Genomic DNA, 13,076 nt, shown 5'->3' on the forward strand with positions numbered 1-13,076 from the left:
AAACAGTCCTGATGAAGTAAATTGGTTGAATTTTCAGAATTAAACACTTAATTAATAACTGTGAATGTTTTTTGACCTTACCTTTAACTCTTGATTATGTAATCATTAATATTTAATGTAAGAATAACAATGAAATTAGAAATTAGAAACCAAGTTGTCAGAGGCTTTTTCGTCTCTTAAATGTGAGACAGAAAAATAAATAGCTGTTTAGCTGGATGGTTTTGTTTCATTTTCTGGATTATGATTAAATCTTCAAGCTTGTTCAGGATACTTTCTTAACAGAAATAAATAAAAAGAAAGAAGTATACAATTATTTGTAGTACTTTACAGTCTTTATTTTATTATTTGTGCTGTGAATTTGAAACAGACTTCTTTTTTTTTTTTCTAGCTTTGCTTACGTAATGTCTATCTCCATGCTTGTGCTCAGAGACACACTGAGGTGCCAGTCCTTTTGTGAGTTGTTCGGTCAAATGCTCTAAAGACTTCAGCTTTTTCAAGAAGCTGATTTCAACGTTTCACAAGATCTCGGAGGACAGAGCAGGAGTGTTGTAATCTCCCTCGGACCAGAAAAACAGCTGCAAAATAGAGCCAGGAAAGATGGACAGACAGACAGTTAATACTATTGTGCTACTTTTCAGCATCAAGGGGGCTGACAGGTCCCGTTTAGGTTCAGTGGAACAGTCTCTGAGTGTAATGTTCTCTCGCAGAGCTGACAGACAGCCAGAGAAAGAGGGCTGGAAAAGCCTAATAAATAGCTGACTGAATTGGCTTTGCGGTGTGGCAAAGTGGCTGTCAGTCAGCAGGCCTAACTTGATCAGATAGCAGGAGAATCAGTGGCAGACAGCAGAACGCTAATCTGTATTGATGGGCTGGAAAACAGCCACACACAAACTAAATGCGGTCTCCATTGATGATTACATGAATCGTTTAGGTCACTGAAAATATTTCCCAGTGGTTGTTCATGTTTAATAGCGGTAGTAGAAGACTGAAAATACAATTTATATTTGAAATCAATGTGGAGATTCTACTCTGATGTTAGATATGCTGTAAACACAGATATACTTCTGTAAGCATAGGGTGTAGTAGTTTATTCTTTGAGGGTCTTACAGAGACAAACTTTTATTTTTTATACAGACTTTTATTTTGCTTGGAATGTAAGTTCATATCTTGTGCTTTAGAGTAAACGTAATTAGTAGTTTCTTAATAAAATTGTATCAAATGAAAAAACAAGGAAACATGTAAACATCGAAACAGTGTTAAAGATTCTTGCTCATAGTGAATAACCAGGAGAAAGGTTCACCTGAATCCACAGCTTTACAACAAGTCTGAGATCATTGTTTATATGTCCGGCCTGCAACTTTTCTTCTTGGGTTCACTCTGTGCCCTATAGTGTCATTTTTGGTCACAGCACAGTCGAGGATTATCTGGTGAACATAGTGGAGCATTTAGCAGATTAAAAGGCAGATGTTCCCTCAGGAGTTGGTTGAGACCAAAAACAGAGCTAAAAGGAGAGTGATAAACAAAGATCAATGATAATGTTGCTCCATATCTGCCAGATGTGCAAGTAAGCTGCTGTTTCCTAACCGGTTAAATATAGCATGCCTGTTGCCAGGGCTCTGTGTCTGCAAATGGATGTGAAGCATGAGTTGAGGAGTTAGCTGGGGCCGTGTGCTACTGTATGCTCTGCGTGTAATGGCCTTTTCATTATCAGTTTGTCTGTTACTCTCAATCTTAGTCTTTAGTCATTGCACTAATGCAAAACAGAGGAAATGAGCAAATCTAACACGTAAGAAGCTGGAAATGGAGAGAATTTTTCTTGATACATGGCTTGAAAGCAAAATATGTTTAGCTCTTTTCATAATAAATATAAAATAAAATGCTTACCATAGACACATACTGGACAAAAAGTAAGGCAAGATGATAAATTCCATCAAAGTAGTCTATAAATAGAGTAGTTGGACTCAGCCTGGCCAGGACTGTGTGTTGTGTCACCCTCTGTTGTAGAGTTGGATACTGACCCACTTGGCTATTGTTCACACTATACTCAAATATGATTTGCCTCGGCAGCCAGCCTATTTTTAATCCAGAAGAGATAACAGTAGCCCCAGCAGTTGCATAACTTAAACTTATCCTCCACAAGTGTTTGCTTTATACTTCACTGTTGTGCCTTGTTTACTCTGTCCCACTCCTCCTGTTGCTCTGTGTGCCATCTCATCCTTGTGCCATCCTTACCTATCCACCCCTTTCCCATCTCTGTAACTCCATTTCCCATCCTCATCTCTCAAATCTGTGCATATTTTCCACCCCCAATTTCACTCAGAAGTCTGTCTCCTCTTCTCACCCACATTTCCCTCCTACTTAGCTTTTTCTGTACAAACTTTGAATTGCATGAAATAATTTATCTCCGGATACTTAGTCAAGCCATATCATTTTGAGAAGGAACTTTGTCAATCTACAGCAGTTTGAAACTCAGAACAATTGCTAGACATAATCTTGCCAGTATGAGCAGAAAATTACTCTTAACACTCTGTCTGACTGTCTTTCACTTTTCCTCCTGTCGGTCTCCATTTTTTTCTTTCACTCCCATGTTTCTCTCCAGCCATGTCTCTGTCTCCAGCTGTCTTTCCTCCCTCTTTCAATTCTTTGCCTTCCAAAGACCATTTATTTGAGGTTGTTTGAGTGAAAAACAGAGTATAACATCTCTTTCACCCATTTTTTTCTGTCCTTTCAATCATCTTCTCCTCCCTCACAGCAATGTTATAGAGGTACATCTAGCTGCAGTAAGAACAGAATGAGGACAAATGACTCGCTCTGTCCTCGTTTTGTTTCATCTTCATTCAGCCACCTCTTTCCTTCTCTCCTTCCTGCCTTTAGCCAAGCAGAAACTGGAGGATCGTCTAGCAGCTGCAGCCAGGGAGAAGCTGGCCCAGGCATCTAAGGAGTCCAAAGAGAAACAGCTACAGGCGGAGAGGAAGAGGAAAGCAGCGCTCTTCCTACAAACCCTCCGCGGGCCCTTTGCTGGGGAGCCTGAGGCCAAGAGAGCTGAGCTAGATGCATCTGCACAGCTTGAGGTATGTGAATCAGTGATTTTTTTTAAATTAATGTTGAAGCTTAACCAAACACCTGTCCTCAAGTTATGACTAAATCCCAAGTGGTTGATCATAAATCACGAACAAGTCCCATGCTCTACTGAAGTGTCACATCAAGTCACATGTTGGAACCGGCGCAGTGTATTATACAGCATTATCTCAAGAGCTATAATGGTTTGAGTGAAGCCTTGCTGTAATGAGAATGCATGCATTTAATGACGGTAAATGGGTCCCTGTTAATCTTTAAAACCAAATGACTGCATTAATTTGAAATACAGACATCCATTAGCACGTAACGTAAATATCATGGACCCCCAAATAATGGAGGGTGCGACTTCACTTTGTACAGTAGATGTTAAAGTATACTGTGACCAGGTTATGTACACGCTGCAGTCCTAAGAGAATTTAAGAGTTTTTTTCTGTCTGTGATACAAATATATCTTGTAAAGGAAGCGTCACTTTACCAGGCTAACTGCAACAAATTGCAGTCAGAATAAAAAAAAAGGAGTAGCCAATGATGTTTGAGGAAAGATACCATACTACAAAAGCTGCTGTTGTTGGTCTTTATGGCACAATTCAAGTGAAAATGCCACTGCATTTTCTATATTGTAGGTCAGAGAACATGGTTGTGTATATTTTCAAAACAAATATTTGACATGCTGACAGATTTATTAGCCAGCCTGGACGTTTCATTTTCACACAAAGTTTGGGATATTTGTACAGCTACACCCAGCACATCTTTGAATTTAAAAATAAAATTGTATGAAAATTGGGCTTTTTTGTAATGTGTACTGAAGTTGGATTCAAGGTAGGTAGAAATTACACCCACTAATACACCAGTGGCAGTGGATAAATAAGTAAATAAAGTAAATAATAAAACATTTTGTCAGTCCAATTGAAAAATGGAGCCTGCCACATCATATTGTAAAAAACTCACCCCCCTGGCTAAATCTGTCCACCCCGAGGTCAGTAACTAATTTCAGCTGGCTCTGCTTTCTTTTTTAGCTTCTTATATTTTGTTGAACTGTGGGTCAAAGCTTTGGTCATAGTAGACATTCAGTAAATGCAAAATCCCATTTACTAGTGCTGGCTTAGTAACCCTATGTTAAAACAGCTTCATTTTAGTGTCAGAGGATGTAAGGATTTGATGTATACCAGATGGCATAATTATCTGTGTGTTGATATATGGATGCAGGTTTCAGTTTATGTAACTGTGCAATCATAGATCAAGAAATGAGTTATTGGTAGCTGAGTAAATATTATCATGTACATCAGTTGAATATATGTGAATACTCGGAAAACATCAGTCGTTACTGTTGTTGTTGAGCTGAATCTGTGGTAAAGTCAGCTTAGATTGCTCTTACATGCTGAATCACCACACAGCTCTTGGCACTAATAATGAAGCAGAGTACTCTTTCCTTGACTCATAATGTACTCTTTTGAACAAAGACTGCCACAGAGGCAGAGGGTGAAATCTTTTTCAAATCATTTTTTTTTTGTATTTATTGAGATTTGCAGCATTGGAAAGACATCCGACAGTACGAGGTAGTGGCTGCGAGATTACTTGAAAATTTGGAGCATTGCCACAGAGGACGGAGGTGTAAAATCAACCTATGAGGCTCCTAATAAAGAAAGATAAGAAAGAAACATTTCTGCTTTGGTGCCTCAGAGATAATTTGGACTTATCTCTGTTTTAAAATTCTCTTTTGGTAAGTTTCATAGGAGTGTTGCAATACTGCTAATTTTAAAAGCCTTATGTCTGTCATATTAAACATGACACAAAAGACAAAAATACTTTATAGTGTAAATAAGACTCAGTGGTGGTTATTTGATGTGTAGATTGCCCGTCCATTTGATGGATGTTGCATGTCAGCTCCTCATGTGAGCCCAACTCATGCGTAGTAAACTGGCCTATTGCCTGTTGGGCCAGGTGGCGATGGGCAGGCTGTTGTCACTATTGCGCCAGCTCTGTCACTCTTCTCCAGATGTTCTGTGGCTTCTTCTGTGGCCAGAGTGTACGTCCCCTGAAGGAACTACCAAGCATTCAGGTCATTGGCCTAATAATGAATAAATGGATGTTGTAGTTGATTGTTTGGGCAGTTGGAGATTGTGAACTTGGTGTTTGTTGGTGCTCAGTCTACAAAATGTCTTAAACTTCACAGATAAAATAAAGCTGTTTTGATGTAATCAACACCGGTAATTGGTTGGTAAATATCAGACAGTCCGTGTTCAAGAGACTTTCCATCATGTGGGAGCTTAGTACATGCTGCAAGAGAAGGGAGATCAGATTGACTTTAAGCTGATTAAAACTTCTAGCAGTAGTGAATATTGCGGCAGCAGCAGTTTTTAAGTTGATGCTGTATTTTAGAAGATGGTGAATGGAGAATGGTACAACAGAACATTATGTTGGGTTAAAAGGGAGGCAGCTCTAAAGAGTGGCTTTAGATAGGCTTGGGGACAGATGTAAATGCTGATGCCATGTCTTTATAGAGTTGGCTGACTTGGATCTTGTTGATGTAAGTGTTTCCCATAGTGCTCATTGTGTTGTTTATGCGATGGCACTGTATGTAGATAGAGGAAGCTGTCATGAGTGAACAGAACTCGCTGAATAAGCTGTACAGGCCTCTGCTTCTTTTCTTTTGTAAGTGACTCTTTTAGTGCTGCGATTCTGTCAGTTTGCTGTTGTCTTGGTGCAGTCTGACTCATCATGAGATGACGAAGGAAGTGCAACTACTGATTGTTTCCAACATACTACTTTGGCATTCTGCGCATTTAAAATAGTTGTATGAATGAACTCATGTGATAAGTGAGTTTGGAAAAAAAGGAAACCTCTAAAGCCCACACATCATCTCTGCTTGAGGCCAGCAGCCCAAGACTACAGTACCCACTACTAACGTAACACACCAAAATGTTCGGCTATTGGTGGTGGAGTTGCACTGTGGGTAAAGAAGGCACCAGGTTTTGAAGAATGTGAAGATTAAGGACGATACGTCCAGTGCTGCTGCATTGATTTGTCATCAAATCTCTTTGAGTCATTGACATTACTGTCTTCATCTGTCTGTTAAATGATTTTCCTGTCAGTAAGACCTTGATGACTTCAACGTAAATGTTTCTTATGGGTTCATTCAGAGAATCGAGGACAGTTACAAAAAGAGCCCCAAAGCTCTGGTGGCACTGCTCAGGACAGTGATGAATTGTAATGAGTAATGCTATGAAGTAGTCAGAGGCAGTTCCCTCACATTGCTGGACTTTGAAAAACTGATTTTGCAGTTGAGGCCTTAATTAATTACCATTGTGAGCATGAGGGAGACTCTCCCACTTCTCAGAGTAAATCTCCTAATGCATGTTCTCCTCATTTTTCTTATTTCTGCTGTCTAGGCTAATTTAAAATGCCTGCATAGACAGCAAGAAGTGAAATTAACACTCTTGTTTATTCCCCTTTGCTGTATATGAACTGAAAATATAGAGTCTGATTAATATTGTTACAGAATGAGTTTGTTGCTTGTTCAACTAAGCTGAGAAGAATCTCCTCAATAATATGAAGCTGTCTTACTCACAGTGTTTAATAGTTAGTTCAATTTTATTTTCGTTGAGAGTGGAAGAAAATAATTTTAGAGATACACACAGTTTATTACTGTAATTTTAACCAGGCCAATACATGTGTGTTTCATCTCTCTGTGCATGTTTTATCTGGTGCTGCTGTAGTTTTCAAGTTCATCTCAAAACTGTGTCAGAATTGTAAGAGTTGGAGTAGAAGTAGTAGTTGCAGTATATTTTACACGTGCTAGCATTTCCAACTTAAAATCGGTTTAACTAATAAATCATTCATTTCTCACAATAGTGATTGTATATCAGGTCAGTATAAAATTAATCAATGCTTGTACAAGGCTTTTCATGAATGAATACTGGTCTTGGCATATTGATAGAATGTGCCCCTCTTCTCCTTTCCTCACTTTTCTATCCTTCCTCTCCAACGTTTTACTCCTCTCCCTGTCAGAACTTGCATATCTTCCCAGTGCAGGTGTGAGAGGGCAGACACTTTCTTGGCCTGTCGTTGGGATAAGCTTCCCGTATGTCAGTCCCAATTTTAGAGCAAACCTTGCTTCCCATCATTTCATTATCTCTCTTTTAGCTCAGACACCAGATAGTGTGCAAACAGAAAGGTGTAATAAATATTCTTCCTCTCTTCCCTGCCTTTTTTCTTTTTAGGTGCTTGTCTCCCATCATGAGCACGTTCTCTTGTTTCTGTCCTGCCTATACTGCCTTCACTTCACTTGCCTCCTTTCATCATAGCCGTTTCCCTCTCTGTTTATATCTGTCCCTCCCTCTCTCTTATCCTGCTCCACCCATTTCTTTTAAAATTTTAGCAAATGGGTAAGAGGTCAGGTGATTGAATTGAAGAGATTCACACCACACACTCATTTGCCTTCAGTCTTCCATATCCATTACTTATAACTTGGGAGGTTATATCATTTATGTTAATGTTAGCATATAACGTATGCCATTTGAGATCCCTAAATGCATAAATATGTAATATAGGTGACCCCGGGAGTGATCTAAGCCCTAACCCTGCAAGATAAAATCTAACCTTGAAAGATTTAGTGTCATGTTTAATCCACTGATGGACTGAAGCCGTCTTTTCAGCGTTATTTCAGCTCCAGGCCAATTTAATATGAGCAGACAGATCCACGTTGGAGTAATTAGTGGAACTGTGGAGCTGACAGTTGTAACTCAGTGTGAAGCCAGAGAGCTGCAATGCGTTGTGTAACCGACACCATTTAATCAGCTGAGTAAGGATTTTCTTTTTTTTTTTTCTTTGTTTTTTATGATCCAATGCATAGTGCACAAATCATTATTTCTAGGACCTTCTGCTGTTGGAGCTCCATCTATGCTACTCGATATTAAAGAAGAAATCAGGCACAAATAACCAAAGTATGTAAATATGTGTCAGTAAAATTTCTACATGTCACAAACAGAGAACTCAAAAAAACCTGGAAAACAAATCATGTTCTCTACACGAGAACTGACACTAACTATTAGCTTCTTGTCCTTCCATTCATATCGATTAAATGCAATGTTGTTTTTTCTTTTTCTTCCATCACAGTCCACGTTGTATTGCTCTAACATTGGCAAGAAGGGACACAGGGATTAAATTAATCTCTTTACACAGCTCTCTCTTTGGGCAACCATATTGATTGTCCACTGATGTACAGAGATTTCAAGCATTTGGGAATTCATTAATGTCAAAGATGTGCCAAAATGATGCCTTTAGTGATATTATTGCTTTCTGTCTTATTTTGTCTACTTTGTCTCTAGATGCAAGAAGCCCTCTCTATTCTGTCGGACTCTGCACCTCCTCAGATGTCCTCTGCGCCACCTTCATATCCTCAGGAACAAAGGCCTGCCGCGGAGAGCCAAGGAGCCCATCGCAGCAGGGAGGCCCCATCCTCCTCCTCCTCCTACACCACCTCCAGAGGACGAGACAGAGAACGAGACCGCGACAAAGACAGAGATAGAGATAGAGATAGAGACAGAGACAGAGATAGGGACAGAGATAGAGACCGAGACAGAGAGAGGGACAGAGACAGAGACAGGAACAAAGGGAGGGACAAAGATAAAAAGAAGAAAAAACACAAGAGGAGGTCGAGGTCAAGGTCGAAGTCGAAGTCAAAGAGCAAACACTCTCTTCCCAGTGCCTACAGGAGAAACCGCAGGTCCCGGTAAGTCACCTTAAACAAAGCTATGTACACCAAACCGGAAATCAATTCGATTCGATCTTGGTTCAAGGTGCTGTGACTCGATTACACAATGATTCATGCTGCGGCTCAACTTTTGATATACATAGTTGTGTTAGTTAGTTTTTTTTCTCACTCTATGACTACGTCCACTTCAGTATGAGAAACAAATTCTTTTTGGCCCTGACAGTTCAGATTTTAATCTCCTCTATAATTTCATTATGTTTTGTGTTTTCTTTTGTGGGACATTTAAACATATGAACTGATCTGAATCGGTTTTATTTTTAAGTATTCTTCTGGTCTAATCATGATCTGACGTTTCACAGGCGTGAGTCAAGATACAAAGTTATCTAAAAAAAAAAAAAAAGATTTCTCTGGATAGTCCTTAACATTTCATTATTATGGAGGATTGGCCACTACAGACTCACTAACTTGACATAATAATTCAAAAATAAAACTCCATTATTTCACAGCAGTACATACGGGTGTGTAAATCATCATTACCACGGCTTTAACAGTGTAAACATTACTTACTTAGTTGAAGAAGTAGGTCTGTGTTTGGCTACAACTGCTGCTAACGGTATGAGAAATGTAATGTGACAGACTGAGAACATAATGATTAATCACTCACCACGTTTTATATTCCACTTTAGCTGAAACTTTAGTGCAGACTACACTGCACCCATATGAACAAAATATTCATAGAAGATGATGTGTCCTTGTCTCTCCTTCTATTGAAAAAGAGAAAAATGTTAATTCATAAAAACAATTTCAGAGGTAAAAGGAAGAATGAAATGAAGGTGGATTCAAATTATTATTAACACAAAGTTTTAGTATTGAGAGGTGATGAAAGGTAGATCAGGCTGATTTGTTTGTGCCGTTTTGCTAGTAAACAAAGTAAACAATATTGACCTGACGGCTTCGTTTTAACTCAGCTTCCCATGCATAGTCTGCAGTCGGAGACAATAAATATAGTCCTGCCACTTTATGGAAAGAAATCTAAGAAGTGAATGCACCTCGTCTATTATCTATAAATATTTAGACTAGTTTAGAAAAATAGTATTTACATATTTACATAAGAGTTCATATTGTGTAATGTTTGTTAAAGGAATTCACTGTATTATATGTGTTTTTCTGCTGTGGCCCAGTTGCACAGTATTTAGACTTTCTTTAACTGCCCTAATTCAAATTGTGTCACATTCATGTCTTCAGATAGGCTAATTGAATCGCTACAGTTCTTGCTCAGATCCTCACTGGCTATTCTTCGTTCCTTAATCTTCAGTAAACACATCCTGATTGCTTGCTTTATTTCCTTCTTTTGCACATTCCCTCTGTCATTATCTCGTCACTCTCATTTCGCTCTCCTCTTTTCTTGTACTTCATTTCAAATTCATCTGTTCATCCATCAACTCCTTCTTCTGTAATTTAATGGCCTCTCCCCGTCTTACACATTCTTTATCTTCCTGTTTGCCAGATCCCGCTCACACTCCCCGGGGAGAAGGGACAGGAGGGGCCCCTCATCAGAAAGGAGACGTGAAGAGAGAGAACGGGACCGCTATCATCCCAGCAGTAGCTCCAGCCTGCCCAGGGGGCATTCGAGATCCAGGTAAACCTAACAGCAGGTGTCATGATCTGTGGTGAGGGGGAGAGTCACGGCTCCTCCACACACAGCTGTGTTTTAACAGCGAAAAACATTGATTATTACGCCTGTCATGGCAGAGTGGGGCACAAACACTGCCACACTGAGGTGTGGAGTCTTAAACATTGGATAATTTTCATTTGGTTTTAACCATAACAATGGGAAATGATACATGTAGCAGCCTTTTTAGATGAGCCTTTAACAGTAGCAACCAACCACTGATGCAACTGGACAGCTCCTTCCTGCATGAATTTCAAAGCGGGCTTTGCTGTACACACAAGCACCGCCTTCTGAAGGTACTCCACACCTTGATAAATTGTGTGTTTTGTGGTGTTACTGCCTGAATCTGAAATGTTTTAGCTCCTGCAGTCCTTTTCTCGCTTTTATCTCACAGGTCCCCTCCTGACAAAAGGAAGAGCTCCTTGTCATCCTCAGGACAGATGCAAACTGTGGGTTCCTCGCTTTCTCCATATTGCTCACCCAGCAGAGTTTTGTCTCCATCAGCTAGCCCCGCCTCCAGCCTGACCCACTCGAGGTAACCTTCTACAACCCTGTAAATCAACCAGCTAAATGTTTAGATTGCTCTGCTAGATGAAAGTCTCTTTAATAAATGATGAAAAGGTTGGAAGACTTTGGCTTAAAGCTGACAACTGAAAAGATTATATAATTTAAACTCCTTTTCCCCTTTTAAGTGTCTCTTTTGAGACGAAGAGATTGTCGCCTCCAGGCATGTGAAGCTTCTGTCTCTGATGAAACAATCACTAATAAACAGACACATCTTATAGTTCAGTACCTCAGAAATTGGCTATTATATCAACCTGTCAAAGCTGTGCTGATACACAAGGCCAAACTGAAGATGATTTCAATTAATTTCCTCTCTTTGAAAGCTTTTGACAGACACTACAAACATTCTTTATTACAATATGTTTTTACTAATATTTCTGTCATGGATTCTAAAGCAGTGAAGTCAGTCTAAGAAGCATAGGCAGCCTTTTTAAAGATGATTTTTTTGGCCTTTGCTTTATTCGATAGACAGCTGAGGAGTGACAGGAAATGTGGGGAGAAAGATGGGGAATGACATGCGAGAAGGGGTCACACAGGTCGGGATTCGAACCTGGGCCTCCGCAGCGAGCCTTCACATATGGGGCAGCTGCTCTGCAGACTGCGCTAAATGCCGCCCCAGAGGCAGCCTTTTTAACCTCATTGTAGAGCTGACATTAGCTTAATTAGGTAGGTAGATAATCTGCCGGTTATAGTTGTCATTCCAAATGTCAAAATCAAAAGTCACCAACTAGACCTAGGAAACCTGTTATTGTCTGCCTCCATCTGCAGCTATTGTTTAAGAAAAAATTGTAGAATTTCAAGTGGTCTGTCACTATTATCAACAGTAACTGAGGGAATGTTCAGAATATCCATTTATGTAGTCTTGGATTTTTGTGCCGTCATCATAAACTAAACACAAACTATGTTAATAGAAAGTTCTAGTGGATAAAACAAAGCCAGGGCCTTGTCTGCTGTGTCAAAGGAATTCTGAATCCAGTATGGACAGAAGAGGCTCGGAGCGTTAAATCTAGAGAGCCAGTGATGTGATGGCTTAGAGCCAGCATCTTTCAGCCTCAAGGTCTTAAGGCACAGAGCCATTCATTGCAACCGACACAATCCCCTCTGATGTCTCGGGGTTGTTGGTCCACTGTTAAAAATATTTCCAACAAAGAAAACAAATAAAGCTGCATACATTAACTTTTGATTGCTAGAGGGCAAAATGGAGGGCTCCAAGGAACACAGAAATGCTGCCCTTCACATCACATTTGGTCATATCGTTGCAAGTAAATGTCAATGTTCATTTATGCGGCTCTCAAATCTTCACAAATTAAAAGCAATTAACCTCTCCAGAGGAGGAATGGCTGATGTTAGATTGGAAATGCACATCAGCAAAACAGAGGGTAGCCCTGGTACAGTAGCTGCTTATCATTGTGTACTGCTTACAGTATGTCTATCCAATGCCATGAACACAGAATGGAATCCAGTTCTCAGAACATTCAAAGAAAAAAACAAAAAACAAACAAGAAATGAATGAAAGATAAATGAATTTTCTCATTAATCCATGCGGCTCATTTGTGTTCAGTATATAAATCCATTCATTTTTCCCTGCATAAGCGTGTTCACAATGTCCCCTCCCCCAGGGGACGAGAAAATCGTTTTCAATAGCCCAGAATCTCTGAGTTGAAGCAGATCCATGATTTGCATTCACATAATGACTTGCCATTGTATTCTCAAGATTCGTAGTGCAAATATGAGTCTTGTGTTGTGCAATCCTCCGACTTAGAGCATGCTTAGTTTGGACGGCATAGACCAGAGCCACAGGGGAGTTTGAGCAGTAAAGGGCAGCAGAAGGAGGTGGTATCCACGTGGACAATGGATGTGGAAAAATATAAATGGATGAGTCTTTTAAGTCATTTATTTAAATATATTCATGTTTTTGCATCAGTTTGACATTATATGGAAATCTTAAAATCTGAAAAGTAATCCATAGCAATGTGCAAATTATCACTTGTTGCATTCCAGTATTATAAAAAGTCCATTCTTGAGCACTGCCTTTCCAGATAATCAATA

The 13,076-nt window shown here is 39.6% G+C and overlaps 1 protein-coding gene across 3 annotated transcripts in view; it reads left to right on the forward strand.

Moving 5' to 3' along the window:
- sfswap (splicing factor SWAP) overlaps positions 1–13,076 on the forward strand; it is a 53,340-nt gene that overhangs the window by 31,666 nt on the left and 8,598 nt on the right. For all 3 annotated transcript variants that reach the window (XM_019258413.2, XM_019258412.2, XM_019258414.2), the window contains exons 14-17: positions 2,875–3,071; positions 8,406–8,809; positions 10,299–10,430; positions 10,858–10,998. In XM_019258413.2, coding sequence (XP_019113958.2) covers positions 2,875–3,071; positions 8,406–8,809; positions 10,299–10,430; positions 10,858–10,998 — 874 coding nt within the window. The remainder of the gene's footprint in view (positions 1–2,874; positions 3,072–8,405; positions 8,810–10,298; positions 10,431–10,857; positions 10,999–13,076) is intronic.

This window comes from Larimichthys crocea, chromosome IX (assembly GCF_000972845.2).
Source record: "Larimichthys crocea isolate SSNF chromosome IX, L_crocea_2.0, whole genome shotgun sequence".
In the NCBI taxonomy this organism is placed as follows: Eukaryota; Metazoa; Chordata; class Actinopteri; family Sciaenidae; genus Larimichthys; species Larimichthys crocea.